We start from the raw sequence: 26,122 nt of genomic DNA, 5'->3' as shown, positions 1-26,122 counted from the left end.
GCTTCTGTATACCTAGCCCGTGATCGCTAGATAAGGAATCCCTTCCTCATGAATCTGTGCGCCCACTAGTTCTTATAAAGGTGGGGCACTACATCCTGACATCTTACGAGCTTGTGGAGGGTCTACATCACCTTCTCCATCGGCTATATTGCGAAGTACCTCCAATCCAAGTCTTCGGGCCGAAGAAAACACCACGATCTTCATGAGCGGGACGCCAGAGAAACCCCATGATCTACGCCAGCAGCGCCATAGCGCGGCATCGACAGAGCCACAGTCTCGTGATCTGTTTCTCGTAGATCCTCTGGCCGAGAAACGCTCCAAAGCCATCGATCGAGCCCTCGAGCAAGATGCGAAGGTTCGCGAAAGACAGTTCAACGTGCTACCGCTTGGTGCATTCTCCATGAGAGACGTAGTCAAGCAACTGAAAAGCTGTAGTAACACTGGCCTGACAGAGGCAGAGCTGATGGATTACCGCTACAACATTCACCAATGTGTCATTGCCTGCACTAAAGCGCTGGTGGGCGTGGTAAAGAATTCTGAAATCCAGCTGGAAGAAGACGTCAGCGATCGCTACGGCTTTCTATGCGATTTCATCACGCTCCCCCATGTCGATGAAGCACTCAACGAAGAGGCCGGTCACGCCATCGATGCCTTGTGGAAGAACCCCTCTGTCAGCGCCGCCTTCCACTCCAGCGCCAAGTACGACCTGAAAGACTCCTCCGCATAGTCAGTCACCAACACCCAGCCCAACGCAGCACTAGACTCACCCCCCCCCCCCAGCTTCTTCCACGCCATCCGCAGAATCGCCGCCCCGGACTACATCCCCACAGAAGCCGACATCGTGCAGTCCCACAAGGGCATCCAGGGCGTCTGCTCGCACCGCATCCTCGCCCACGGCTCAACCATCAACCTCATCGACGTCGGCACCCAGCGCTCCGAGCGCCGCAAGTGGATGCACCACTTTGACGCCATCACGGCGATCCTCTTCGTCGCCGACCTCGCCTGCTACGACCAGGCGCCCTCCGGCACCAACGCACTGGCAGCGCAGATCGGATTGTTCGACAGCGTAATCAACAACAAGGCGTTTGCGAACACCATCTTCATCCTGTTTCTGAGTAACGTCAGCGTGTTCCGGGCGAAGCTCCGCAGTTCCCCTCTTGCAGACCACTTTCCGGATTTCAAGGGCGGTGAGGGCGGTGAGGATGGGGAGCTGGCGGGTGAGTATGTGCTGCGGCGCTTTTCGGGGGTGAATCGCGGGGGGCGCAAGTTGTATTCGTATCTGGTGGATCCTAACGTGGCCTCGAATATAGAGCTCGTGGTGGCTGCGATTAAGGACAGTGTGCATTGAGTATATTGATTGGATGGTAATGTTGCTTGACATGTTTGGTCTGCGGCTGTGTCCGATCAGGGCGTCTCGACTCCTCGGGCTTGGTCTCGGATGTCTTTTCAGGGAGTATATTACGAGGGTGGTATTTAGGCTACGACTATTGATGGAACACTTCTCACCAAAACTAGTTTGCTGGGACATTGTGAATGAAAATAAATCGAGATACTTGCGTATCGGATCATATGTGTCGTATATACCTGGAGGAGAACTAGCCTCTACATTGTAATGGTAGTGAGGGTCACTTATGACTCGAGTTGTAACGTGGTTAATGAGTGGCAATATCGTATAAATAATGTAACCGCTGGACCAGAAGCTCAGCCATCATTGACGACTTCTTTCTCTACGTCTGTTCGAGACATCTCTCTCCCCCTCAGCATCGAAGCAATATCCTCAAACCCGCACTTTTGTGCCAATGCAACGCTACTGATTACTTCCCAGTCTGTCTTCCACGTAGACTGCGCGCCAATCCCAGCATCCGCCCCACTGTCAAGCAACAACTCTATCAAATCTCTCTTGCCCCCGATAATAGCGAAGTGTAGCGCAGTCATTCTTCCATAATACATATAATCACCTGACGTGTTACCCTTGTACGTGTCAATATAGCACGCATCAAGCAACGCTCCTCGCTCAATCAGATACTTGGAAACCTCCAGTCGGTCCAGTATCTCTGGTCCGCCTGGGGTGTCGATGTACGCGAGGGCTGCGTGGGGCAGTAGATTCGTGCCCGCGACCACAGCGCCACGGTCTACGAGCAGTTTGATCATGGCGAAGGGCGCATAGCCTACTGCGCGCTGCATTGTGGTGTGGCCGGACTCCGCTTTGGAGTCTGGTTCGGCGCCCAAAGCGAGACAGGCGTCGACGAAGTCAGGGTGTTGCAGTACCAGGCTTGGAGGTGTTAGCGAGGAGCAGGTCAGAGCGTGGTGTTAGTGTTGCATGAGGACGTACCTGATGGCTGGGGGGCAGTGGCTGTTGAGCGGCCGGTTGATGTCCCAGACCGACTCGAACAAGGCTCTGAGAGGAGTGAAGTCGCGCCTTTGTTTCGCAGTATGGACGGCGAGCGACATGACACTGTCTTGAATGTCTACATTGAACGATAGTAGCATCTTGAGCACTTTATCCCAGTGTTTCAAGATTACAACGACCATTAAATGGCTATCGTTTAGTATTTCCAGGGCAGCGGGCTGAAGAATGCTCGGATTCGATGGCTCTCTCCAAGGTTCTAGGAGTTGCTGCATAGTTTGGAACGGTTCCTCACAGTCCTCAACAGTCCGTAGCTTGTATGCCAAATCGATGATATCCTTGACAGATCCTGAGGGCTTACTAGCCATCTTCTCTTGTTGTCTGTGGAGGTTTCCACTCCTGTATGATGGGGCGGGCGCTGGAGAATCTCAAGAGGAGAAAGAACCGAAATGAAGGAAATTCTGCCTGTCCAAGTTTTGTATGTGTTGTGGTCAGAATGCTGCCGGGGTCACTCACTTATAAGATATTAGGTATCCATGAGCTAGCCCATTCTGTACTAGCTCTTGGCTGTCGAGGGGGAGGCACAGCATTTGATGGCAGGTATGTCTCATACCGGAGTCCGAACGATAAAGGACCGATTTTGGCGCGTGAGTGCTAGTAGTTGCAGCGAAGAAAACATCTATTAATGAACGTACAGTACGGTGTCAATTAAAGTGAAGAAACTCTTCCACAAATTACGCCAAACACAAAGGTCGTTTAGAGATACCAGATCTTTACTTAAGGTAGACTATAGTGCAAACGAGCTACTGCTTTATGATCCCTTCTACCTCATACGGTAGAAGGTGGATCTGTGCCGTAAATGTGCATTCGGATTTAGACTTGAAGCTGCAACATCTTTGGAGGCACAGGTATCAACCCGCCTACTGGTAAGTGATGGAGTTCCGCTGCCCAGTACCATCTCCGCATCCTAGGCGTTGATTTGGTCAGTTTGGTGATATTTCACCTCTCTCTAAATGCTATGAAATGCTCATACACGGTTAACGTTACTGTTGCCCACAACCTTATCCTTCTACTTCAGTTGCTGGCAATTGAACACCCGTCTCCCAAGTCCACTTGAACAGAAACTCTACTTACTCTCTTCTTCCTTTCTTCCAAAACCATCATGCGTTTCCTCAACATCACCACTGCCATGATCCTGGCTCTCGGAACAGTGAACTGTCTCACTATCCCAGAAACCACGTAAGATCCCAACATATGTGGACGAGGGCACAGTCCTGACAGAAACAGCTCACCTGGCTTGATTCCAACAATCTTCAGACGCGCTCCACCGAAATGTCCAGCCGGAGACAAATCTTGTCAGGTCGGAGCCTGCCCCAAGATGAAGACTGTCTTGCAATCAAAGCCGCCAGCAGCTTGTCCACTTCCAAAAAAGAAGCCAACAACCAGAACCCAGCGGGCTCTTGAAATCACCTCAGACTTATTGAATCGCGCAGTAAAGGGAGGAACGAAGCCGAAAAAGCCTGTCCTACCTGCGTGCTCGCCAACACCGACGCCAAAGCCGACACCCAACAAGCCTACCAAGCCTACCAAGCCCTCAAAACCAAAACCTTGCACTGGAAAGAAGTGCAAGCGTGAGCACTCAGAGCACGATCTAGACAACACTTTCGTCAAACGTGCGAAGAAGATAATCGAGATGGACGATGCCAAAGTCTATAGCTGGCGCCCCAACGATGAGATTGAGACGAGGTACATCAGCGTTTGTTCGGTTCTAGTAGTCTACAACAGGAATAAGGTGGAAATGGCACACATACCACAAGCACGGGAGATAGGGATTCGCTTCACGCCAGGCGAAGATGTTATTAGGGACCTTACGAGCAGGCTTGCTGCTGCTTTTGGGAGCATGTCCGGTGCGACTGCTCTGTTCCTTCATCACTACACCTTGGACGATGAGCGCGTTCAGCAGATCAGCGATTGGGCCAGAGCACAGGGTGCCACTCCAAAGATCGAGACTTTCGAAGGAACGATCCCAGGTAGTGGCGTTTTCAATATCCGGCGCTTCGACGATGCCTGGCCTCCTTATTACGGTCTTCCCCTCTAAGTGGCAATGAGAGGTTCGGGCTGAGCCTGTTTAACGGGAACTTGCTGAGTACGTGGGTTGCAAGTCGTGAACACTCGGCCTTACACGACGCCTTTGGAATAGATTTAGGAGCACATTATTCGAACTCAAACCGAGTATGGGCTCTCATGTTTCAGGGAAAACAGCGGATAAGCAACCTTCAAGTTGAGCGGCTTTGACATGAACTTGTAGCTGTTATGGTACCTAAAGCTAGCGTTAACAAAAGCAATATAGAACTTGTAGCTGTTATAATACCTAAAGCTAACATTAGAAAAGTATTACCTATATTGTAGGCAGAAAAGTATTCTACATGATCTTCTTGTATTTTCCGTACTTTGCTGTAGTAGAGTGGAACACTTAGCTCACACCCTTACACAGTTGTCCGCCATTTGTCCTGCAACGTAAGAGTCGGGACACACTACCTCCATATGATCGATGGCGACTTGGTGACGCTACTGCATCTAGACCAGCTACTCGACACTTTTGTAGGATCCAAACCTTTCTTGTCACAGCCCAGAAGCCAGTTTCTTTCAAGTGAACGGTCTGACGTGTCTGTGTGCAGTATATGCCCGTTCAATTTCTGTGTAGACGACGACGGTGCTGTGTGCAATCGCCGCTTGAGGGTGTTGGTGTACAATGGACTGGAACTCGGACAAAGAATGTGAGTCAAATGCTGCGTCGTGAGGGTAGTCTTTCCCATATAGGTCAGTCATATACAAACCCTAAAATCTCGAATGCTTTCTGATGCGAACGTATTCTTTCCCACTCGGCTCGTCGTGCGGCGTGAGGAGCACTAAGACGTTGTCTCATATCTTGCGTCATCCTCGTCATGCGTATACCCAACTATTTCTCCAGACTACAGCATTGGTAGACACTACCAAACGTGCCCTGACTCAATTCACTACCTGTAATTCAGTCTGGTCCCTTTAGTAACTCAACGCTACTAAAGCATTATTTGAGAAGATCTCTGAGAATATGTGGTATACAGTCCAAGTTAATATAATCAAAGCAATCTCGTGCCTCTTCATACGTCTTCGTTTTTGTGTTGACGTGCAGTGGTACACGTGCATACTTTCCACGTTTGACGATATCTTCACAGAGCTAGCAAGCAGCGATAGCACCCGGGGCGTTCTCGTCCTTGGCTTCGATGGGCCCATAGCGTTGCTTGTCCACGGCCGACTTATGCACCCCACCAGCCTAGAAAGATGGCGTATCCGAAGTGCGGAGCCGCCGCGACAGCTTGGAGCTGATGCCGTGAGATGCGGGTAGCCAAAAGAACCCTTTTAGCCGCACAGCACGGTATCATTTCGGTAGATACCCACTACCAGGTCTGCGGTTACATGCACGAGCGACCATCGAACAAGACACGGTACCTCCTCCAAAGTGTTGATGGTGGTGGTGATTTGCTGCGTCTGTGATCGTATCAGAACAGCTGGTGCAGACGTCGGCGCCAGCTGACTTGAGGCTGAAAAGGGGCACCAGGCGACGAGCGCCATCACCATTTACTGGCCCTGTGCACCCATGGCGTCCTTGCTTTGTTGGCAAATGGTGTGCGCGGGACCGTGTTGCAATTAATGTGACGTGAAATAGACCGAGACACAACAAGGTGCCTCTATCAGTGCGTCCGGTAGCTCACGAATGGCAGCTGCCAAATACGGAGAACCGTTGTCAAGGCGTGCTGGGCTACTGCAGCGTCGCGAAAGACCGGGCGGGACCTCTACGTCAAGGGAACATGGGCCTTTCGTTCGGCTCGCTGCGCTAGCATTTTGGGGTTCGGTCATCATCAAAACTCCACTTCGCCGGAGATCATAGCTTCAGACGCCGCCCTCGCCCATTGCGCCGTGACCTGTTGCTCACAACACACCGAATCGACTGCCACTGAGTTGCCTTACATGGCCGATCCATTCGACGCATAACAACAGCTCCTGCTTTCGTAGAAGCGCCAGCCTGTCAATTGCGCCGCTGCAGCTACCGATGAGCTCGACATCGGTCTCCACCTCACTCTCCTGCTCCCGGTGAACGTGCAGCCACTCGAGTTACGGAGTACATCTCTACACACATTGCCTTTTTGGTTGTGAGTACCGACGACTCAAGACTTGCACATTACCTCAACAATGGCTGTTGCGCCAGCTCAGCCAGGGACGGGCGCAAACGTACGTCAACAAACCCAGTACAGCTGGCAAGCCTAAACTCACATTGCAATCGTAGCCCCTCAGCGTACCGAACCCCACAAAACTCGACAAACTAAGGGAAGCCGTTGCGCAACCGGTCGTTGCGTCCTTCATCGCTGGAGGAGTTGCTGGCGCTGTTTCTCGAACCGTCGTTTCGCCCCTCGAGCGCCTCAAGATCCTGTTCCAAATTCAAAGCGTTGGCCGCGAAGAATACAAAATGTCAGTGCCAAAAGCGCTGGCAAAGATGTGGAGGGAGGAGGGCTGGAGAGGCTTCATGGCTGGCAATGGAACTAACTGCATACGAATTGTTCCCTACTCCGCTGTGCAGTTCAGCGCATACAACGTCTACAAGAGGGTGAGTAACTCCTTTTCGCCACTTCGTTTTGTTCGTCTGGGATTTGAGTTGCTGGACAAGCTCTGCTGCGAGTTGCGTTTGGGCGGGTGGTCATGGCCGTGCACGTGAAGGTGCAGAGTCGTACAGCAATGGAGGGACGCATTGTTCGAGACTTTCAGGATGTCAACACACGCAGCGGGTACATACCGACTGCGATCTCATATCTGACAACTTCAGTTCTTCGAGAGCGAACCAGGCGCCCCACTAGGCGCATACCAGCGGCTACTCTGCGGTGGCCTTGCTGGCGTCACATCCGTATCCTTCACATACCCACTCGATATCGTGCGCACCAGATTGTCCATCCAGTCCGCGTCGTTCTCCAGTCTCCAGAAGGAAGAAGGCAAGAAATTGCCAGGCATGTGGACGCTCTTGGTGGGCATGTACAAGACAGAAGGTGGACTCCCCGCACTTTATCGAGGCATTCTTCCCACCGTGGCTGGAGTGGCCCCATACGTCGGCTTGAACTTCATGGTGTACGAGCTGGCACGCACACAATTCACGCCCGAAGGCCAAAAAGATCCCAGCGCGATTGGCAAGCTGGGAGCGGGTGCTGTTTCCGGCGCCGTAGCGCAGACCATCACATATCCATTCGACGTGCTGCGACGACGCTTCCAGATCAACACCATGAGCGGCATGGGATACAAATACGCAGGCATCGGCGACGCGATAAAACAGATCGTCATGACAGAGGGTCTCCGAGGACTGTACAAGGGCATCGTGCCAAACCTGCTCAAGGTCGCGCCCAGCATGGCAAGCAGCTGGCTCAGCTTTGAGATGACGCGAGACGCGCTCATGGGATCGTGGAACAACGGCTTCTTATAGAGCGCATCATGATTGGCTTCCATGCCAGCACCAATCTCCAGCAAGGACTAGAAAGAGACAACGATACAGTACAACGCACAAGGACTGCATTGCACTGCTGCATGGGGGGGGGGGGGGGGTATATAGGGCTTTGGTCTCGAGACTTCACAGCGATGGCGTCGGCGTTCTGCTGGTATCTAGCACACAACCAGTCCCTCCTTCATTGTCATTCCAGGTAGACGGGAAGAGGCGGCTTGTACCAATATAGTCAGGCAGGTCGAGACGGCGAGCACAGCACATGCAAAGCAAATACTCAAACTGATTCAATCATGAAAGGGCTCAACGTGCATCGGTAGATGTACGTCGGCGTAGATCCGTCTTTGTGATCCAGAATCAGATCGTGTGCACGCGTACGTCAGAGTCTGGTTCTGCGCTTCCCCACAACCTTGCCGGAAGTGGCGTGATGCTCAGCTCACACCAGCGTGTGCTACAGATCCAGATTGCGCCGAATCTCGTTGATATAAGATCCCACGCTGCTCCTGGACGGACCGAGTCGCACCCTTCTTGTCACATGCAGCAGCGTAGTCATCATGGTACTCTCCTCTGTGACATTATAAGCACTAACGACTTGGTCAGGTCGACACATTGGCACATGTCGCTTCTTTTCATCTTTTTATTCATAGTCTGTTGTTTACACTAGCCAGCTCCAATCCGTGATATCTCAGTCTCGAGCCAGCCACAATTTTACAAACGCCGAAGCTGTCCTAGCGGAGTTGAGAAGCGAAAGGCGTGATGGTGGTAGCACGCAAGGTAGAGTTTTCAATATAGCTCCACGTCCCAGTCGTTCCAAAATTTCATCTCCACGTCATGTTCCCCCCGTCTCCTGGTATCAATATCATTCTCAATTTCGGGTCTCCTTCATCCCATGTCTACGCGGTAGCGGAGACAGTCTCAACCTCGACCTTGGGCAGCGGCGCAGACTTGCCACCGAGGTCTGTTGCACGGGCATTGGGGTTCTTGGTGTAGTAATTCGAGATGGCGGACTTGATTGCGTCTTCTGCGAGCATGGAACAGTGAACTGTAGAGTCAGTAAGGTATCCAGCACATTCGAGAGTAGAAACTTACGCTTGACAGGCGGCAGGCACAACTCCTTTGCAATCTCGGTGTTTTTGATCCTCGCGGCATCCTCCAATGTCATACCCCGGACAAGCTCTGTCAGGTAGCTCGAGCTTGCGATCGCACTACCACAGCCGAATGTCTTGAACTTGACGTCGCTGATGGTGTTGTTGTTGGGGTCGACGCGGATCTGCAGCTTCATGACGTCGCCACATGCGGGCGCGCCGACAAGACCGGTACCAACGTCCGTGTCGGTCTTTGACATGGAGCCAACATTGCGGGGACGGCTGTAGTGGTCGAGCAGTGCTGCGGATGTTAGCTGGTTGTTCTGGCAAATTGCGCGCCAGTGATGGGTGGAGTGCGACTCGGAATCGTCTCCGACGACCCTTGCCACTCCTACTCCATCGCCGTCACTGCGCAAAGATGCGACTTATCTTTCTCGTGGTATTGCCGCCTGCCGGCTGCTGATACTGTGGGTGCTGCTGTGCGGAGGGGCGAGGCGATGCTGGGTCTGGCGGCGGTTGCGAGCACTCGGCCGGCCTGGGCGGGAACTGCTGCTGCTACTCTCCTGAACATGGTGGAAGAGTGTATGTGTATGGTTGCGAAGTTTTTTGGGTTATTGCAATCGATTGAGTGCAATACAGGGTCGAAGGGTTGAAGCGTGGGTGTAGGTGGTGGTCGTGTAATGAGTGACGAGGGTCAAGGGAAAAGATGTCACTTATCGCCTCTGCGAGTCTCGGCGATGTAATCCAAGCTTGGACGCAACCCCACACCATCCGTCGGAGAAACGATCAGTTCACCGAGCGGCGAGCGCGATCTCCGGGCTTCGTCTTATCAGATGAACCACGATTGTCATCACATGCACAATCAGATCGAGCACCGAGCGCACAGCTGGCTTCAGATGAATATTGTAATTTTGTATCTTGACGTCTTAAGACTGCTTCATGCCCCCATCATCACTCTCGGTAATGTCCCTTTTTCGATGTGGCAGGTTCAAACGCACCAATCGCAATCAACTCCGCACCCGCTATGCTAGCTCCATCAATGCACCTAGACTGCCCGTCTTACAAACGCCTGAAGAAATACACATATGCAAACTTCTTCATCTCATCGATATCGGCAGCCTTAGCTACCTTCTCGTCATTGAAAAGAACCCAAGCAGTGTCTTGCACGTCAGGCTGCTGCTTGCGGACAAACGCAACGTAGTGCCCCGCATGGATAGAGCTACCCTTGTGGCACACAATAGACTGTAGCTGGAAGTTAGCAGGTAGCTTGTCGCTTCCTGCCTGTAGCTTCTCCTGTGATTCGGCAGGTGCCTGTTCATGTCAGTTTGTAGTAAGATGTGTCGACGACATAGACTTACCCCTGCACTTGCGTCGTCACCAAAGTCTCCGGCGGCCTCGGGATGACTGAACAGCCACTCAACAGCACGCTCCATATCTCCTCCAGTCTCCTTGAGTGCTTGCCGAGCCTGTGGAGCATTGAAACCCATGCCGCTGAGCATTTCGATCTTCTCGGGGTCGACTGCACTTGGAGCACCACTGCTGGACTTGTCTGCGCCAGCGTTGAAGTCGACAGGGTCGTCGATGTCAGGGTCTTCCATGTGAGCGAAGAGCCAGTTCGAAGCGGCTTCTGCGTCCTCGTTGCCAGTAGCATGTAGCGCCTTCTCACATCGCACACGAGGAAAGCCCATGGCTTCAAGCATCGACAATGCAGCCTCGTTTGGCGTCCACTTGGCGGAGCTGCCAGAGTCTGCGTCGTCAGGAAGCACTTCTTCGCCATCCTGTAGACCGCGTGATTTGTATGCGTCGAATGGCATCGCTTCGTCATTGACAATGACCGGAACGTCTTGTTTCGTGGGCACCCAGTTGACGATCTCGAAGCGGCGAGCGTTGACAGCCAAAACGGAGGGGAATGTCTTGAACATACTTCTCTTCGTGAAGCCATCTTTGCTGCCGCAAGCACCACATGTGAGCTCAACTACCTCTTCGGCCGTAAAGATGTCAAGACATTCCTTCAGTGTGACAGACTCGAACTCTTCCTTCTCCTTCTCCTTGCCTTGACCGTCAGTAGCGTCCATCTGCGCATCTTTCGGCACTCTACGAATCGGCACAGGAATCGATATGTTCTCCTGCTCGTCAGATCGATAGCGTACTCGTTTGCAGCCGATGCACTGTAAACGCTGCTCCATGACGAATCTGAAAGCATCGACGGGGTCCTTGAAAGGTGCGACATGCTGGGACCGCGAGATAAGCTTAAGCAAATGGAGTAGCAGCTCAAATGCGTCTTGCTGTCGCATTGTGGAAAATTCTGCATGTCCTCGTCCGATCAAATGCTTCAGCATAGCCGGTGCCAACCCACGCTGGTGTGGAGCCTCGGGTGTATCCTCGGTGACAACGACATCGCTATCTGGCTTCGAGTATCGACCAGAGATCAATCCGTCAGCGATTTTACGAAGCTGAGTTTCCAGATCCTCGGCAGGGAGCGCCGCATCCGGTGGTCCTTGCTCAGGAAGGTAGTATCGATCTCTAAACTCTGGTATCGCAAACAACGCTTGCAGTGTGCTGTTAAGGTAACAACTGTTGCCCAGGTTCTTCAGTCCAGTGAAGTCCGAGCCGAACAAAGGCTTCAGCTCTTTGCCATCCTCTGTCGTCATGGAAAACTCCCATCGCAAATTCTGCTCGACTTGCATCTCCGTTAAGCTCTTCTCTGTCTTCACTCGGTCCTTGATGTTGATGCCCCAGTGTGCCAGGTGGTCCGGAAGCTCGGGGTCGATTCGCTCTTCGTCGCAGGCGTAACAGTAAATGTCTGCAGTTCCGTCTGCAGTCAGAGAACCCAGCTTGACAGCAACGGGATGGCCTGTCGTCTTCGTATGTCCTACACCGTGCGAGTTGCCACCGACGCCACCAAATTGCTGTCGCCCACAGCCAAGGTTGCCACAAGTCAGGCAAAGCCATAGATTCTCGTTGAGATCACACTCGGAACAATGTCCGAGAGCCCCAGACTCAATCTGCCTCGCATCCTGCTGTTCAAGGCACAGTGTATGCTCGCAGGCAGTCATCTCTTGCTCCCATGCCTTCACTTCCTCCTGCCTAGCAAAGGTGTTCGCTTTTAGGACAGCCTCCACAAGCCCTGGGAGCTTTCCAGAGCTCTTGTCTACCTCATCAACGTTGCATTCGTAGCACTTGACCGTGGTGGTGGTGTCGTAGCGGTCGGTTTCGGTCTCGGCGGCGATGGAGAGCTTCGTGATCTTCGCTGGGGGTTCGTCACGTGAAACCTGTTTGCGAGTGCGCTTAATGTTCAGCACGAGAGGGTGGTTTGCGCCCGAGATGTGGATGAGGGAGTGGCCTCGGTCGGCTGTACAACCACCGTTGAAGCAGTATAAGCACACGTCGAGACCGGTGGGGTCGTCCTGGCCACACGTCAGCTTGAACAAGTACAACACTTCGGGGATACTCACGATCGAATCGAAGCACTGCGTGCAATCCTCGCGATATACAGACTGGTTAGGACCAGGCGAGCGGAGCTCTGTAAACATGTAAATACCGCTGCAGCGGGGCGAAAAGCAACGCGGGGTATTACCTGGCGCATTTACGTGCACACACGCCATGTTTCGTATTGTGATTCTAGAGTTGGGAGAGTACAAATGTTATGGAGAGGCCAAAAGAAGAGAAGGCCGGAGGCAAAAGAGGCAAGAGCAAGAGCAAACACGCTGTGGCGTGCCTGCAGTTGGTCCCTGGATCGGCATGACGGAGCTCCGTCATAGCTCCATCAAGTGTGGGGCAACAGCCTCCCCCTCGCGCTGTGGGAAAGACACCCGACCATCTGACTACGCTGCATACATAGTCTCAAAATTGCCATTATCTCTTGCAAGAGAACGTGACCATTGCCTAGCCCATCCTATTGTGGTTAAGCCAAAAATACATTTTGAAGAATTCCCATGATTTAGGCTATGGTACATTCGTCGCCTCGCAATATGTACAAGGCCGAATATATTTGACATCCTATCATTGTCATCACTTTATCGTAGAAGCAAGCCAATAGTATGCAGATTCAAGCTTGACGCTGTTTGAGGGTTCGAAAGGCTACGCCTGACGCCACGCGTGTCTAACTATACAACATGGAGTATCTATAGACAACATATCAAGATGTCGGGTTCAAGAAATAAGATCGACAATGACTGAATACTTCCAGACAGGCGCAAGCGATGGCCACATAAACAAAGCCAAGCCTCGGAAGCCTCCACACTACAGCTGGGACCATGTTTAACGCCCCCTCACACAACTGTATGGTCCCTACCTCATCTGCAAGACCCAAATTTGTGCAACAGAGCAATAATGTTGGTGTTTGCATCCAGTTGTGAGGACCCCCCAAGTAGCATCGACAGCACTAGCCAGTACATCGACAATGACAGTCATTGTCCTCGCCTTCCACGTATCCCGTGTTCGTTAACGGCGCTACTTAGTCGACCTTGATCGACCGGTAAATCCTGAGCGTGAAGAGCCAGCTGGCGAAGAAGCCAATCGTACCTGCCATTCATGTTAGCACTAGACTCTGTACAAAATGAGCATTTGACTTACCAGTCAGCACAAACACCAACAAGCTCAGTAGCGCCGAGTAGCCCAGATACACAACTCCGCTCGTCCAGCTCAAGAAGCTGACATCTTTGACCCAGTAGAGTAAACAGCTGGCAAAGACATAGAACGCGCTCGCTCCTGCAGTGAAGAAGCTGCGCCACTGCCAATGATAGTTCTCGGCACATAACAGGAAGTAGATCATCAACACCGTAACCGCAGCGGACGTAATGATCATGAGTCCAAAACAGATGAACAGGAAACCAAACATATAGTAAACTTTGCTAAACCAAATGGAGTTCATGATGAAGTAGAGCTCAACAAAGATGGCGCCAAAGGGAAGGATACCCGCAAGTGCCATTGAGGGAATCGGTCGTAGATAGCCGCCGGAAGGAGGGATCTGACGGGGGATCTGGTTTGTGCGGACGGGTGGCTCAATAGCAGCTTGCTTGAAACCTAGCCAAGATCCCGCGAAGCTGAGAGGAACCGAGATGACGAACCAGATCACTACAATGACGAGCATCGTAGTAAAAGGAACAGCGCCCGACGCGCCACGGCCCCAGACGAAGAGATTGAGCAGGAAGAATGTTGCGAAGACTACAACCGGGAGGGCGAATGGTGTGTAGAAGAAGCACAGCTTCCACTTCTCGCCATGGAAGAACTTGTAAGTTCGCGAGGAGACGTAGCCGCCAATGATGCCGAAGAGAGTATAGAAGATGATGATAACGGTTCCGAGAGCGCCACGGTTGCTGGGAGACAGGAACCCGAGCAGAGCGAACACAATGGTCAGCGCTGTCATGGCGAAAAGCTGGGCTCCGTTGCCGAGTAAGACTGACAGGAACAAAGGGTTCTTTGGTGGTCTGAAGACATCGCCATGAACCAGCTTCCACCCTGAGTCTTCTGCTACACCGTCCTCCACGTCATTGTCCAGACCGAAGTCGTCAAGAGCAAATTGATCCAGACGGTTGTACCTTGCGATATCCTTCCTGAGCGTGCGAACCAGGATCGTGCTGACCATGCCGACGAGGAACACAACAATGACAGCGGAATTGATTAGAGAGAACCAATGAATCTTCGGGTCATAGACGTGGAGGTACTTGTCCCAGCGTGTCGCAAACGGTGTCGGGCTAAGGCGCCAGTAAACACTGTAGGTGAAATCGACCTTATCGCCCTTGTCCTCATTCAGGATGATTGGAGTCTGCGCGCTCTGGCATTCGGATTGTTTTGGGTCCTTCATTGAGTAAGGGTCCACCAGCACACCTACGACCCGGAAGTTGTTCGGTCCTGCCTCGTGGTAGTCGATAACGATATCGTAGTGGTTGTTGAAGATCGGGTTCTCTCCATCCAGCAGTCCAAGCGCAAAACCAGGACTGTAGAAGGGCAGGTCGGAGTTGGGGTCTTTCAATAACTGCGCAGCCGGCAACCCGTCTATCAGCCAATTCAAATCATACCCTTGCTTGATCTTATTGTTCACGAATACGGCGTCTTTCGAATCGTACTCCTGCGGCCCACACAGCGCCTTGCACGTCTCATTTATCCCCATCTTGAGCTCAAACGGGCTGTCTTGTATGCGGTCACCGAACAATATGCTGCCCAAGCTCTCCCTGACGAATTTCGGTCCATCTTTTGGTCGACAAAAGTGGAAAGGCTCGTGATAGTAATCGAACGAGAACACAGATCGTAGTTTGGGGTCGTTTTGCGAGTCGGCGGGTGTTAGGCGGTTGACGAACAGCGGTACTGTGTCTCCTTCTTTGTAGGACGTTGGCGCAGTTCCTGGGAAGTAGAATCCGGCGACCGGTGTTGGCGCAAGCGCTAACAATGATGCTAGGACTGCGCCAGATGCTGATATGTCGAGTCTCCGCATCGGGGTTTGTAGTTTGTGGTGGCGGACAGGTGGGGATACGCGCAGAGTGTTGCTGCGATACGTTGCCTTCAGCACAGCCACGAGGTGGCCGCGGAGACGGATGGACGTGCGTCGACTGCAGGCGAATGATGATATACAACTTGTGCAAGAACAATCACTACAATTACACGTTGTTGTCGCGCAGCATGGAGTGCGAACTGGTGGAGGCTTGCCAAAGCAATGATGTTGGCCACAAGCTACCTGTCCCAAGCTCTACGTGACACACGCCTGGAATTACGCGTCATGATGCCAAGGTAGGCCACCCGCCACGATATCCCTGGATTTCGGCACAGCGCGTGGGAGGCCCTCTTTTACGAGCAACTCTCGCATTGACGAGTACGTATGCAAGCAGTTCACAGTCACGTCTCGCGGCTGCATGGATGATGCTGAACGAGCAGCCCAATGTCATTTTCACCTTGACGGTTAGCCAACACAAGACTGAATTTGGATATCCATGTATTGCACAGTTAAACCAATGCAGCAAGTCATATCTACATCAGTCATGTCGAAACCTGCGCCTAAGCGAACAGACTTCCACCTCATGCAGCATGCCTAATAGATGCATGCCAAGAAATCCCACGACGCAATGTGGTATCGAAGAAGTCACGAACAAGAAATAACAATAGCACTGCCGCCTATACCAGCCCGTCGTAGAGAGACAGTGCTGATACGATCGTCTCGTCACGCTTGGAGCCCTCTTTAAACTCGGCCATGTCTAAGCTGCCGTTCTCGTCTTTGTCCATCATTCGGAAGATCTTGCGGACGCGCTTCTCTGGAGTGTCTTCGTCTTCGGGGAGCTTAACCATGGAGCCGACCTACGATCGTCAGTACAGAGATCGGAGCAGATTGGGCTTGACATACCATCTTGTATATGGCCTCTACAATTGCTAGCATCTCCTCGTAGCTGATCTTGCCGTCTCCGTCGATGTCGTACAGCTGAAAGGCCCAGTCAAGCTTGTCCTCCATCTTTCCCCGACTTGTAACGCTTAGCGCGCAGATGAACTCCTTGAAGTCGATAGTACCGGATTTGTCTGCGTCGAAGACATTAAATACATAATCTGCAAACGATGATGGGTCCCCGAACGGGAAGAACTGTTTATAGATCTTCTGGAACTCTTCCTTAGTAAGCATGCCGGATGGGCAGTCCTTGAGGAAACCTGTGTTGCTTCAGCGATCGCACGACCGAAGTTGTAGCGCCCTGCATACCCTTGTACCATTGCTGCAATTCTTTCTTGTCGAAATGGGTTGCCTTCTGCAGATCGGCCAGCTCCTGCTGCGAGAGCTTACTCTGGCTGTAGTAACATACAATCAGCTTTTGGTTCTCTATCTTAACATGCTCCACAAAGCTCCGCAAAGACAGCTCTTTCCATAGCCCGTTGACGGCATTTGTAAGCGCAACGTGTTGGACAGCCTTGTAGTGCGCATAGGCCGGATCGGAAGGGTTCGGTATCTCCACATGATGTTGACGCGCAAACTTGAGCGGCGGATGGTGCCGCTCAAGAAGAGGTATCTTGGGCGAGCTGGTTGGCGTCTGGTGCACCGACATATCGTAGGCCGGGGAGAGTTGCGAGGCTTGTACTCGGTGTTGCGGGCGACAGGCTTCGTGCAGTTCTCGGTGGGGCCTAGGTATGACCGCCTGTTGCGTTTGTGTGTGTGAAGTCCATGGCGAAGGTCGATGGGTCGTCTCGTGTGATTATTTTGACGTGCCGGCCATATCCAGGTGGAGGGAAGGCGTCGCTCGGAGCTGAAGTGGCACACGCAAACGCCCCGCGCTGTGAAACATGAAGAGAAATACAACTTACGATTTACCCATGTTGAAGAAAGACGTCTAAGGGAGCGTCGCGAAGCACAGGAGGCGTGTGGAGGAGGACGACGAGAGTTCGCAGGCAGAAGTCAGGCGCCGCAGCAGAAGCGTGCGGGTTAGCTGTCGTGGCGGGGCGCTGAACCGCGGGCGCAATCGATTGGTATGGCGGGGTTCAGGGCAGCTGGGCGAGGCGCAGCAGCAAGCGCTCAGGAACAGGTACGGTTGCTGATGCGAATTTTAGGTCACAGGGACGTGAAGATCTGAGGATGCTATCAAGGGCAGTTGGTGAACGATATATGTGGTGGTGACGAATGAGCGGCGCCAAATATAGACTTGAATCCAGCGTCGTTCCAGCTCTCGACTGTGTCCGAGCACCAGCACCCCACCGGACAGCCAACGCCCTGTCCAATGACCTGTGGCAACCGCTGCTAAAGGAGCTCGACACGCATGGACGCGCAAGGATACGCAACAGCTCACTGCTGGACTGTGACACCCCCAAGGCACCTCGGCCACCCAGCTGGCGGCATCTAGCGCTCGCTGCGTTTTATCCGTAGCCCTACGCTGCACGCTGCACGCTGCCCACGCGACTTTTAGCTGCGCGCAATTTGCCGTGCCGCAGTTGTGCATTTCGCTGGCATACACAGTCAGTCACGTGCCTTACATCGCAGTCGCCCAGAGCCTTGCACCGTAAAGCTTGCAGACCCTAGTACGCGCTTGTTTGTACCGCGGAACGCGCTTCGCAAACCATGGACGACATCTTGCAGGCGCAGTTCGACCGCGTAGAGCAGGCCTTGGGCACCTTGGTTGACTCCATCGCGTCATACAACCCGAATCCTCAGGCAGCAATCGACCTTGTTGCCGCCGACGACGGGCTCAGTCATGGTCTTGACCAGCGTAGGACTACACACCGTGCCTTAAGAATACACGGCTGATGAGTAACAGTCGCCAGGCACCAGGCAAATCATGCACGCCTGCACGCCCTTCGTACGGAAGCTGATACGTTAGAAGAGCAGCTCAAATCGTCTGTAGCAGCTTTGGCGGGCTTGCGCAAAGAGCTCTCTGAGACGCCGGCGACGATATTTCCTGACAATTCACGCCATGTGCCATTCGATGAGCTGCTCCAATACGCAAAGAGCATCTCTAAATACACCGTCCCACCAACCTTCCGCGAACGTGTACCTGATGCGAACAGCGCTACGAGTAAAGACAAGGAAGCCGATGAAGCTTCGGCCAGCGCACCAGCGACAAACGGCTTGAGCACGCCCACGACCGCAACAGCTCCCGTCGATCCATCCAAAGACAGCACAGAAGCACAAAAGGATGACGAAGAGACAGGCGCGGCAGTGCCGGAAATAACCGCAGAGGAGGAAGAATGGCTGAAGAAGCTCAAGGATGGTGGTTTTGCATGGTATCCCTGGCCAGACAGTGATAAAATCCGACGGGGCAACCTCTGGAAACTCTACCACTACCGCGAACAGGGTCGCAATCTAGACGACTTCAACATTGAGGCATACGAGGAAGAGGAGAGGAAGAAATTCTCGGATGACGTGCCGCCTCAGGCGCCAGAGGAAGTACAGCCAGAGCCGCAGCTCCTGGATCAAAGGCCTCAGCAGCAGCCGCCGGCTCAAGCTGTCCCGGCGGCTCCAGCGAGAGCTGGGTTCACACTGTTTGATGACATGGAGTCAGACGATGAATGATGGCGGACGATCAAGTGTCATATGTTGATTTCATGGTTACAGCTATGCAACTTACAATCAAGTAGAATTAGCTCACACCGGATCGTTGAACATGCGTGCCGTTGACGCAAGTGAAATTTTGGGTTCCTTCGTGTTGACTACAGCACTTCACATGAACAGTTAAAGTGAGAACCACGCAGAGCGTAGCGACAGGGAACGTGTGAGCCGAAATATGTACTTTGACTGAGTATCTAATCTAAACAAATGGAACGCTGTGCTCGAGGAAGCCAAACCAAATAACTGTTGTAGGGGTCATCAACATCGTGAACGCTCGGTGAGCCTATCATACACGCTGGCTCATGCCATGGTATGCGGGGGCTTCGTGCTGATCGATGTATGCATGCGGCTGTTCTCTATTCGACCTCCAGGCTGGGTTCTTGGCAATGATAATGATGGTGATGTATGCCAAACCGCGGAAGATGCTCGACATCCATGCCATGGCCACGTAACTATCCCCTCTAAGACCAATGGACGACACCTGGAGCGAGTCCATGATAATATTGAGCAAGCTATTGCCGAATAGTAACGCAATCAAGACTGCAATCCATGCAACAAAGGACTGTTGGTATGTTAGTTGATGTGATATTCAGATTGCTTGGGATACTTACATTACTCGCACTGTTTCTCTTCTTGAGGGACCGTGCTGCAGCTATCGATAGAGCGCCAGAGGCCAAAATGCTAATGAGGAACACAGCAGAGAACGCTAGTGTCACATATAGAGGAGACATAGGTGAAATAGAGATGTAACCCCGGAAATAGGCTCTACTGAAATGCCAATAGAGGTAGGCCACTAGGACGACAGAAGAGAGGAGGAGACTGCCTAGAACGAAGAGGTCGATCCCTAAGGCAATTCTAAGTGATGATGGGTTGTGGCCCAGTTGTTTGCGCAGCATAGTGTTGAGAGTGTAGATGACAACAAACAGCAACAAGAACGTGTTGATGCCGGAAAACACATTGATTGCGATGTTTGTGTCGTAAATGCGCCTGATATCGACGGATATCTCGCATGCTAGGAGAGTGGCCGAAATGAATGCAAGGGCTTGTTCGCTTGTGTTTGTCAGCTCTATGTTCGATAGTGACCACTTCTATGTAGTAAGGAAAGCCATTGACAGCAATCAAGCCATAGGCCCTAACAAGCGTTCAAAGAGAAAACAGACGTTCGTATATATGTCTGAATGATCTGTGGTTCCGAAGGGCCTCGAGAGTGTAGAGAGCTCGCGAGATTGCAGATTCATCACCTGATCCCCTTCTATTATGCAAGTAGAGAGTTGTACTTACATAAACATAAACAGCAAGGCCAACATGTAAGGTATGCCGATGAGGTGTTTGCCAGGCCCAGTCTTCCGGCGAACAACGCATAGCGCGATCACTGTACCGAGATACAATGCGAGCATGACCACCATGCAGGCGTACATTGCGTAATCTGATTTGTTGTAGTAGCCATAATCAGACTGGAAACACCTCGACGCGGAGTCGCCAGAGTTTCTTGCCATATTAGTCGTGTTGGGAGAAGTTGACACAGTCTTGCTGGATGGTCGAGTAGCAGTGCTGTAAGATAAGCTGTAGACGAGGTAGCAGATCACCCGGTAGATTTATACACAAGATGAAATGCGCTCTTGCACTGCCCACTTGCTGCCACAGCCTTGACATGCCTCCTAGTTCAATATAGTTTTACGAATGACGAGAAGACCGATGAGGGGCCTAACCGCCAAGCTGAGAGGAGGCTTGACAACAACTCTCAGATGTTCTACGCGATCTCATAGGACTGCGAGAGGACTTTCAAGACTGTGGAGGGCGCCTGATAGTTGCATATACGATATTTCCACAACATGATGTGGTCGTGACACGTTCCGTACATGTGCCAATGCGCTGTACGGGATTGGCGAAGTCTGCTTAGATCCATCGCTTTGGTGTTTACCACGCCGAGCGAGGCTGTGCAGCGCGAAACCGGTCACTGAACAGGAAGCAGAGGTCAAAGCCACCACCGGGCAGACTGCTCCCAACATCTGCCCGGTGAACTATTGCCGCACCTGTTGCCAGCACATGCCAGACTGCATGTGGCTTGAGACGGGGAGGAGTAGTCACGCAGGGACTTGCACTTGCCCTCTCCAACATAACTTGCAATGACCAGAATTCCCGCACACTGGAGTACAATTCGAATTTAGTGAAGAGGGTACTAGCAGCAGGCCCGGCAACAAATTGCCGGGCACAGGTTGGATGAGGTCAGGTGTTGGCAACAGTTTCGGCAACATTTTGCCGGGTACATACCCAACGGCACGTGACTGAACATGGTTAGCAACCTTTAGAAGAGCATGAAAGTAGAGCAGTACAACTTACTACTTGTACAATTCGAGATAATGAAGAGAGTAGAACTGTTCCGAAGATGGCACTCTAGTGCTTTTAACATCTACCCGATGGTTGATTACCTCATCCAACCTGTGCCTAATGAGTGATTGCCGCTGCCACCATGCAGGCACCATCATTACATCATCGTCAAGGGCGGAGTACCGAACCTCCGAACCACCACCTCACGGTCCTTCTCGTTTGGTCCGCGGGCCTCAGCGGATACAGAATCGCGTGAGCTGTACAAAGATTAAGTTTCGCCCATAGCATTGTATCCTTTTGCCGGTTTTTGTAAGCACATAATGCTCGATGTTGCCGTCACACGAATCCGCGTGCAGAACGACTCGCGTCCAAGCTCCTTAACACATATGACGACTGCCTGAAGCTCAAACATTACACACCTCCGCAACCTTCTGAGAGCGGTTTATACACCAGACAATGCCGAATATCGAATCCGAACGCCGACCCTCGGTCACAGCGCACGCGCTCGATGGTCTCGCACATGTACCGCGGATCAACAGGGAGGGTTCATGGACACCAGAGGGTTCATCTGACATGGACGTTGATGGTGCCACCCAACTGAGAGTCTCCACGAATAAGGCTGCCGCCGGCAATCGAAGTGGGAATACAACCGCGATACCGTCTGACGGTAGCGAGGACGGGGCGTACGATGGCAAGGGAGATGAGAACAAGTACAAGGTGAAGAGGAAAAGCATTCAGGTTTTGATCGATGATTCGGGCAAGAAGACCCAGCATAGTCTCACGGCTGAGGACTTCCGCGAGATCATGCATTCGGGTATGCAGAAGGAGGTGGAGAAGCTTAGCGGAAAGTCCAAGGCCAGACTTCGAGACTTGGTCTTCACCCGCCAATTCACGACATTCGATCGTCAGAACCCAAGCGCCTCGCAGTCGCCGTTCCATGGTTTCTTCACGTTATTCTGGATTGCCATGGCACTTCTGCTCACACGTATCGCAGCTTGGAACTATAAAGAGGAGGGTTCCATCTTTGGAAAGGCGGAGATATTACACTTGATGGTAGATCGCGACCTGTTCGTACTCTTGGCAACAGATGCAGCCATGTGCTGCGCAACCAGCTTTGGTTTCTTTTTGCAGAAAGCCATTGCGGCGGGGGTACTTATCGTGGAATGGCTCCGGGTGGATCATTCAGTCCGTATGGCAGCTGTTCTTCACGGGATTTGTTATATTCTGGACTTTCTGGAGAGAATGGCCTTGGACGCACACAGTCTTCGTTGTTCTGCACGTCTTTGTTCTGCTGATGAAGCAGCATGCCTACTCATTTTACAACGGTTATCGTAAGTCTATCCCTTCTCTCTACCAGCCAGTGATTGACTATGTACTAGTATCGCGCGTGTATCGTAGACGCAATCTTTTAGAGCAGAAGATCCAACAGCTGGACGGCATAGACGCACATGAAGGGCCTTCGCCTACCTCGCCAAGTGCAGGGATATTGGCGGCCAGTGGCGTGGACAAACCAAACAAAAATGGCCTGACACACCGGGGGAGTCGTGGCCCAAAGTATTCGACCGACTTCTCAACGGAGGAGTCGCAGATTGCATCTATCGGTCACGCGATTGAGGATGGTGAGCCCCTTGACGCAGAGCAGATTCAAGCGTTTCATCGTATCCTCACGACCGAGATTACCATATTGAACGACGAGCTTCGCGGCAAATGCACAACGACCGACAACATGTACCCAAACAACCTATCGCTACTTAACTTCGTTGAGTGGACCTGCTTACCTACCCTGGTCTACGATCTCGAGTACCCTCGCCAGGAAAAGATCAACTGGTGGTATGTTGCCGAGAAAACGGCTGCTACATTGGGCGTCATCTGGGTCATGATCGTTGTGTCGCAAGCGTATATCTACCCTGTTGTCGTCGAGACCACACGACAGAAAGAGGCAGGCATGTCGCTTGATGAGCGCTGGAAGGAGTTCCCATGGGTAGTCAGCGATATGTTGTTTCCTATGCTGCTCGAACAACTCCTTTCATGGTATGTGATCTGGGAGTGCCTTCTCAATGTCTTGGCCGAAATCACACGGTTCGCCGACCGCGGATTCTACGGCGCTTGGTGGAACAGTGTAAGTTTTGACCAGTATGCGCGCGACTGGAACAGACCAGTGCACAACTTCCTGCTGCGCCATGTCTATCACTCGTCGATATCGTTCTTTCATTTATCCAAGATGCAGGCGACCTTCTTCACTTTCCTCCTCAGCGCCATCGTCCATGAGGTGCTCATGTTCTGCATCTTCCACAAGGTGAGAGGGTACCTCTTCACGTTTCAGTTGACGCAACTTCCTCTTGCTGCGTTCATGAAGACCAGTTGGATGAAAGAGAAGCACACGCTAGGCAATGTGATCTTCTGGTTTGGTCTCTTCATTGGACCCAGTGTGATCACAAGTCTGTATCTGATAGTGTAACGTAGCTTGCTGTAGTCGAATAATCTTCAATCAAGTCATTACCACCACAGCGCCTTATGATCTGTGAAGCCTTCCATGTTAGCGTTATGGCTTGTCGGAGTTGCATGGTGTTTAAGGACCGGATTACTTCCTCAGACACGGTATGTAACAATGCTTGCGTGAGGCTACTATATAGGAGGCTCGGACTTGATGTCCACTGATTTAGCAACATTAGAGCCATCGTTGATGAGGCACTCGTTTGGTCGAAAATGTCCCACTCGGAACCATTTTGCCGTTGAATTGCTGTTCTTTACATGGGTATATCATCTGTCTGCTCATTCTCCGACCGCTTTCGCACCGCTCATTCGAATGACCTGCCCTTGCATGCTCCCTCCACTATCTTTCTTCCACCCAAGAACATCATCGCTGTTTTTGCCCTTGATTACCATAAACGGAGCTGGAAACCCGTTCTGCGCCGCACCACCAGGCCGTCTCGCACCTGAGATAGCGAGTCGTCCTGATGCATGGTCGATGTAACCAGCGACAAACCCCTGCGTTATGAGAGCTGCGCAGATGCACTCGGCTTCGGCCGCATTCACCTCGTGATTGTACGGCTCGATCCCTTCGAGACCCGCAAAGTCCGGATCAACGTATGACGACTTCGAAACTGAGGCGTGGTCCTGGAACAGGTGGCCAAAATTACGATGTCCAGGTATGGCACCCTGCTGTGCCATCGCTGGATTCTTGATCTTCGCCCGTGCTTCGAGGTGAGCAAATGCCACTCGAACAGCATTAAGGTCGAGGACAGCGGCCTTGCTCGTGTTCATCCCGCCTTCTTGGCCGCCTTCCTGCCCAGTCTTTCTGTATATTGCCCGGAACAACGACCGCCAGACCAGGACTTCGCAATAGTTACCGATCTGGTAAAAGATCCGGAACTTCATCAGCCAACCTGCAGTCGAGCTGGAGAGATCTGGATTTGTAATGCGGCGGAACTGTTCGAGGTTACCAGACTTGATGGCTTTTGCTATTGGACTGAAGATTTCTTTCAGGCCTTGCGCTTCGGGCAATAGATAGATGTGTTCTGTGGGCAGCCGGCCAATGATCAGGTTGGACGCGATCAGGTAGATGAGTATATGCCGTCGTTGCTTGATAAATTGTGGCGATTTCGAACTGAGGTCGTATGCATGATCCAGTACCAGCTGTGCCGCATAGAAATTCGTGTTGGCGAAATGATAGCGGCCAAGGTAGTAGAGGTACGTAACCTGCTCTGGCTTTGGGTACATGTGTAACGGTGGCGATGAATTGGTAATGTTTCGGAAGATCGTTTCGCAGCTCTCCGGCTTGTCGGCTTGGAAGAGAATCTTTAAGCAAATGTTTGCCATCTTGTAAATTCCTAGCTTCTTGTCCTGTGTGCCCACACGATCGTTCAAGCATTGAGTAAAGGCAACCCGAACGACGTTAGCCGCCTTTTCTGATAATGACTCTCGAGAACCCTCATCGGTAGAAGTGAGGAGGTGCTGAATGAGCTCCGGGTGTTTGTCCAACCCTAATGCGACTCGAGAGAATACTCTTGCGTAGTTGACAATTGTCGGTAGAATCAAGACGCCCTTTATTGGGTGTGTCAGTGCGCTGTTGGCCTGTCTTATGGATATTAGCACTCCGTACATGAACCAGTTCACTTGCTACTTACTCTTGCAAGTCTTTGAGCCCTTGATAAGTGTGCAACAAATTGGCCAAATCCATGTCTCTCAGGAAGGTCATCCATCCAACAAGAAACGTGACCATTGCATTCCAGCCTTGCACCGGCTTCCCCTGCTCGTCTTCATACTCAGCTGTCTCTGTGACGACTCTCCGCACTAGCTGATCGAGTCGGCTTTCAGAGTTGTGTGCATTTTGCGGGTAGCTGGTCTGAAGCGACTGCACAAGGTCCTGGTAGATCGGCGGAAAGGGAGGCTCAAGCAGAACGATGGACGCGAGCTCTGCAGCATTACGCGTACGTATCGCATTGTTGACTGCTGTGCAAAGCTGTGTCTCAACGCCGTTACTTTTCTGAGAAGAGAACATGTTTGCGTGCTTGAGGTCACGACACCTCGCACCCGGAACGCGTCCAGTATCTTAGCGTCCTCGCTTGTGGTCGCTCATCCCTGCTGTAAAAGCGGGCCATGTGACGGAGACCTTCAGTGTAGATCTGCACAACTTGCGTAAGTACATAGACATATAGAGGACTACATTGCCTTTTTACTTCACACTATATATTGTTGTCTTTAGAGCTGCCAATCTCTAAGCTCTAGCATAGTTAAGCTGTTTTTTGCACAGGATCACTTGTATTCTCGAAGCTGTTGCACTGTTTAAGGAGATAGAACCCAGAAACCAATGTCGCATGTCATGCGCCTTGGTG

General features: G+C 52.0%; 11 protein-coding genes across 11 annotated transcripts; 4 read left to right on the top strand and 7 right to left on the bottom strand.

Moving 5' to 3' along the window:
• Positions 1-16: 16 nt before the first annotated feature.
• On the top strand, positions 17-1,520 carry C7974DRAFT_325339 (guanine nucleotide binding protein, alpha subunit). Its single transcript, XM_046138967.1, has 2 exons — positions 17-726; positions 781-1,520. The coding sequence occupies exons 1-2, from the start codon at positions 203-205 to the stop codon at positions 1,346-1,348; spliced, it is 1,092 nt and encodes a 363-aa protein (XP_046002781.1). The 5' UTR covers positions 17-202; the 3' UTR covers positions 1,349-1,520.
• Positions 1,521-1,618: 98 nt separating this feature from the next.
• On the bottom strand, positions 1,619-2,834 carry C7974DRAFT_382750 (ankyrin repeat-containing domain protein). Its single transcript, XM_046140706.1, has 2 exons — positions 2,333-2,834; positions 1,619-2,272 (listed from the first exon to the last, which is right to left on the bottom strand). The coding sequence occupies exons 1-2, from the start codon at positions 2,713-2,715 to the stop codon at positions 1,702-1,704; spliced, it is 954 nt and encodes a 317-aa protein (XP_046002780.1). The 5' UTR covers positions 2,716-2,834; the 3' UTR covers positions 1,619-1,701.
• Positions 2,835-6,270: 3,436 nt separating this feature from the next.
• On the top strand, positions 6,271-7,966 carry C7974DRAFT_382747 (mitochondrial carrier protein-like protein). The gene is made up of 3 exons (XM_046140705.1): positions 6,271-6,616; positions 6,672-6,989; positions 7,206-7,966. The coding sequence occupies exons 1-3, from the start codon at positions 6,578-6,580 to the stop codon at positions 7,848-7,850; spliced, it is 1,002 nt and encodes a 333-aa protein (XP_046002779.1). The 5' UTR covers positions 6,271-6,577; the 3' UTR covers positions 7,851-7,966.
• A 647-nt stretch (positions 7,967-8,613) lies between these two features.
• On the bottom strand, positions 8,614-9,521 carry C7974DRAFT_439192 (iron sulfur cluster assembly protein-like protein 1; the record flags this gene model as incomplete). The annotated part of the gene is made up of 3 exons (XM_046145272.1): positions 8,614-8,907; positions 8,955-9,264; positions 9,360-9,521. The coding sequence occupies 3 exons, from the start codon at positions 9,519-9,521 to the stop codon at positions 8,759-8,761; spliced, it is 621 nt and encodes a 206-aa protein (XP_046002778.1). The 3' UTR covers positions 8,614-8,758.
• Positions 9,522-9,853: 332 nt separating this feature from the next.
• On the bottom strand, positions 9,854-12,760 carry C7974DRAFT_382742 (ubiquitin carboxyl-terminal hydrolase 14). Its single transcript, XM_046140704.1, has 4 exons — positions 12,528-12,760; positions 12,406-12,473; positions 10,309-12,357; positions 9,854-10,261 (listed from the first exon to the last, which is right to left on the bottom strand). The coding sequence occupies exons 1-4, from the start codon at positions 12,553-12,555 to the stop codon at positions 10,010-10,012; spliced, it is 2,397 nt and encodes a 798-aa protein (XP_046002777.1). The 5' UTR covers positions 12,556-12,760; the 3' UTR covers positions 9,854-10,009.
• Positions 12,761-12,987: 227 nt separating this feature from the next.
• On the bottom strand, positions 12,988-15,691 carry C7974DRAFT_325328 (uncharacterized protein). The gene is made up of 2 exons (XM_046138966.1): positions 13,526-15,691; positions 12,988-13,474 (listed from the first exon to the last, which is right to left on the bottom strand). The coding sequence occupies exons 1-2, from the start codon at positions 15,381-15,383 to the stop codon at positions 13,407-13,409; spliced, it is 1,926 nt and encodes a 641-aa protein (XP_046002776.1). The 5' UTR covers positions 15,384-15,691; the 3' UTR covers positions 12,988-13,406.
• A 109-nt stretch (positions 15,692-15,800) lies between these two features.
• C7974DRAFT_382737 (neuronal calcium sensor 1) lies at positions 15,801-17,529 on the bottom strand. The gene is made up of 4 exons (XM_046140703.1): positions 17,225-17,529; positions 16,629-16,714; positions 16,284-16,579; positions 15,801-16,237 (listed from the first exon to the last, which is right to left on the bottom strand). The coding sequence occupies exons 1-4, from the start codon at positions 17,233-17,235 to the stop codon at positions 16,058-16,060; spliced, it is 573 nt and encodes a 190-aa protein (XP_046002775.1). The 5' UTR covers positions 17,236-17,529; the 3' UTR covers positions 15,801-16,057.
• Positions 17,530-17,618: 89 nt separating this feature from the next.
• C7974DRAFT_348634 (vitamin-D-receptor interacting mediator subunit 4-domain-containing protein) lies at positions 17,619-19,122 on the top strand. The gene is made up of 2 exons (XM_046139414.1): positions 17,619-18,120; positions 18,169-19,122. Exons 1-2 carry the CDS (start codon positions 17,973-17,975, stop codon positions 18,921-18,923), a joined length of 903 nt encoding a protein of 300 aa, XP_046002774.1. The 5' UTR covers positions 17,619-17,972; the 3' UTR covers positions 18,924-19,122.
• Positions 19,118-20,587, bottom strand: C7974DRAFT_12783 (uncharacterized protein). The gene is made up of 3 exons (XM_046135300.1): positions 20,241-20,587; positions 19,571-20,009; positions 19,118-19,521 (listed from the first exon to the last, which is right to left on the bottom strand). Exons 1-3 carry the CDS (start codon positions 20,453-20,455, stop codon positions 19,246-19,248), a joined length of 930 nt encoding a protein of 309 aa, XP_046002773.1. The 5' UTR covers positions 20,456-20,587; the 3' UTR covers positions 19,118-19,245.
• Positions 20,588-21,374: 787 nt separating this feature from the next.
• Positions 21,375-23,939, top strand: C7974DRAFT_382731 (MBOAT, membrane-bound O-acyltransferase family-domain-containing protein). Its single transcript, XM_046140702.1, has 3 exons — positions 21,375-22,436; positions 22,474-22,618; positions 22,667-23,939. Exons 1-3 carry the CDS (start codon positions 21,744-21,746, stop codon positions 23,743-23,745), a joined length of 1,917 nt encoding a protein of 638 aa, XP_046002772.1. The 5' UTR covers positions 21,375-21,743; the 3' UTR covers positions 23,746-23,939.
• Positions 23,940-23,948: 9 nt separating this feature from the next.
• C7974DRAFT_348633 (uncharacterized protein) lies at positions 23,949-25,791 on the bottom strand (the record flags this gene model as incomplete). The annotated part of the gene is made up of 2 exons (XM_046139413.1): positions 23,949-25,365; positions 25,415-25,791. The coding sequence occupies 2 exons, from the start codon at positions 25,786-25,788 to the stop codon at positions 24,060-24,062; spliced, it is 1,680 nt and encodes a 559-aa protein (XP_046002771.1). The 3' UTR covers positions 23,949-24,059.
• Between the last annotated feature and the right edge of the window lie 331 nt (positions 25,792-26,122).

The sequence above is a fragment of the Boeremia exigua genome (genome assembly GCF_020726555.1).
Source record: "Boeremia exigua strain MPI-SDFR-AT-0100 chromosome Unknown C7974scaffold_1, whole genome shotgun sequence".
Classification (NCBI taxonomy): domain Eukaryota; kingdom Fungi; phylum Ascomycota; class Dothideomycetes; order Pleosporales; family Didymellaceae; genus Boeremia; species Boeremia exigua.
Note: the sequence above shows the minus strand (reverse complement) of the source record. Positions and strands in the feature narration are given on the sequence as shown.

What these genes read in the sequence shown, in the direction of transcription:
- C7974DRAFT_325339 (XM_046138967.1), top strand. Translation starts at nt 203, where the DNA reads ATGAGCGGGACGCCAGAGAAACCCCATGATCTACGCCAGCAGCGCCAT. An exon ending in CTGAAAGACTCCTCCGCATA is followed by an intron (nt 727 to 780) that starts GTCAGTCACCAA and finishes CCCCCCCCCCAG; the next exon opens with CTTCTTCCACGCCATCCGCA.
- C7974DRAFT_382750 (XM_046140706.1), bottom strand. Translation starts at nt 2,715, where the DNA reads ATGGCTAGTAAGCCCTCAGGATCTGTCAAGGATATCATCGATTTGGCA. An exon ending in CACTGCCCCCCAGCCATCAG is followed by an intron (nt 2,273 to 2,332) that starts GTACGTCCTCAT and finishes AACACCTCCAAG; the next exon opens with CCTGGTACTGCAACACCCTG.
- C7974DRAFT_382747 (XM_046140705.1), top strand. Translation starts at nt 6,578, where the DNA reads ATGGCTGTTGCGCCAGCTCAGCCAGGGACGGGCGCAAAC. An exon ending in AGCCAGGGACGGGCGCAAAC is followed by an intron (nt 6,617 to 6,671) that starts GTACGTCAACAA and finishes TTGCAATCGTAG; the next exon opens with CCCCTCAGCGTACCGAACCC. An exon ending in CATACAACGTCTACAAGAGG is followed by an intron (nt 6,990 to 7,205) that starts GTGAGTAACTCC and finishes TGACAACTTCAG; the next exon opens with TTCTTCGAGAGCGAACCAGG.
- C7974DRAFT_382742 (XM_046140704.1), bottom strand. Translation starts at nt 12,555, where the DNA reads ATGGCGTGTGTGCACGTAAATGCGCCAG. An exon ending in TGTGCACGTAAATGCGCCAG is followed by an intron (nt 12,474 to 12,527) that starts GTAATACCCCGC and finishes ACATGTTTACAG; the next exon opens with AGCTCCGCTCGCCTGGTCCT. An exon ending in GTGACGACGCAAGTGCAGGG is followed by an intron (nt 10,262 to 10,308) that starts GTAAGTCTATGT and finishes TGACATGAACAG; the next exon opens with GCACCTGCCGAATCACAGGA.
- C7974DRAFT_325328 (XM_046138966.1), bottom strand. Translation starts at nt 15,383, where the DNA reads ATGCGGAGACTCGACATATCAGCATCTGGCGCAGTCCTAGCATCATTG. An exon ending in GTTGGTGTTTGTGCTGACTG is followed by an intron (nt 13,475 to 13,525) that starts GTAAGTCAAATG and finishes CATGAATGGCAG; the next exon opens with GTACGATTGGCTTCTTCGCC.
- C7974DRAFT_382737 (XM_046140703.1), bottom strand. An exon ending in ATTGCAGCAATGGTACAAGG is followed by an intron (nt 16,580 to 16,628) that starts GTATGCAGGGCG and finishes GAAGCAACACAG; the next exon opens with GTTTCCTCAAGGACTGCCCA. An exon ending in TAGAGGCCATATACAAGATG is followed by an intron (nt 16,238 to 16,283) that starts GTATGTCAAGCC and finishes TGACGATCGTAG; the next exon opens with GTCGGCTCCATGGTTAAGCT.
- C7974DRAFT_348634 (XM_046139414.1), top strand. Translation starts at nt 17,973, where the DNA reads ATGGACGACATCTTGCAGGCGCAGTTCGACCGCGTAGAGCAGGCCTTG. An exon ending in CAGTCATGGTCTTGACCAGC is followed by an intron (nt 18,121 to 18,168) that starts GTAGGACTACAC and finishes GATGAGTAACAG; the next exon opens with TCGCCAGGCACCAGGCAAAT.
- C7974DRAFT_12783 (XM_046135300.1), bottom strand. Translation starts at nt 20,455, where the DNA reads ATGGCAAGAAACTCTGGCGACTCCGCGTCGAGGTGTTTCCAGTCTGAT. An exon ending in GCCTTGCTGTTTATGTTTAT is followed by an intron (nt 20,010 to 20,240) that starts GTAAGTACAACT and finishes GACAAACACAAG; the next exon opens with CGAACAAGCCCTTGCATTCA. An exon ending in AGAGAAACAGTGCGAGTAAT is followed by an intron (nt 19,522 to 19,570) that starts GTAAGTATCCCA and finishes ACATACCAACAG; the next exon opens with TCCTTTGTTGCATGGATTGC.
- C7974DRAFT_382731 (XM_046140702.1), top strand. Translation starts at nt 21,744, where the DNA reads ATGCCGAATATCGAATCCGAACGCCGACCCTCGGTCACAGCGCACGCG. An exon ending in AGAAAGCCATTGCGGCGGGG is followed by an intron (nt 22,437 to 22,473) that starts GTACTTATCGTG and finishes TGGATCATTCAG; the next exon opens with TCCGTATGGCAGCTGTTCTT. An exon ending in CTCATTTTACAACGGTTATC is followed by an intron (nt 22,619 to 22,666) that starts GTAAGTCTATCC and finishes ACTATGTACTAG; the next exon opens with TATCGCGCGTGTATCGTAGA.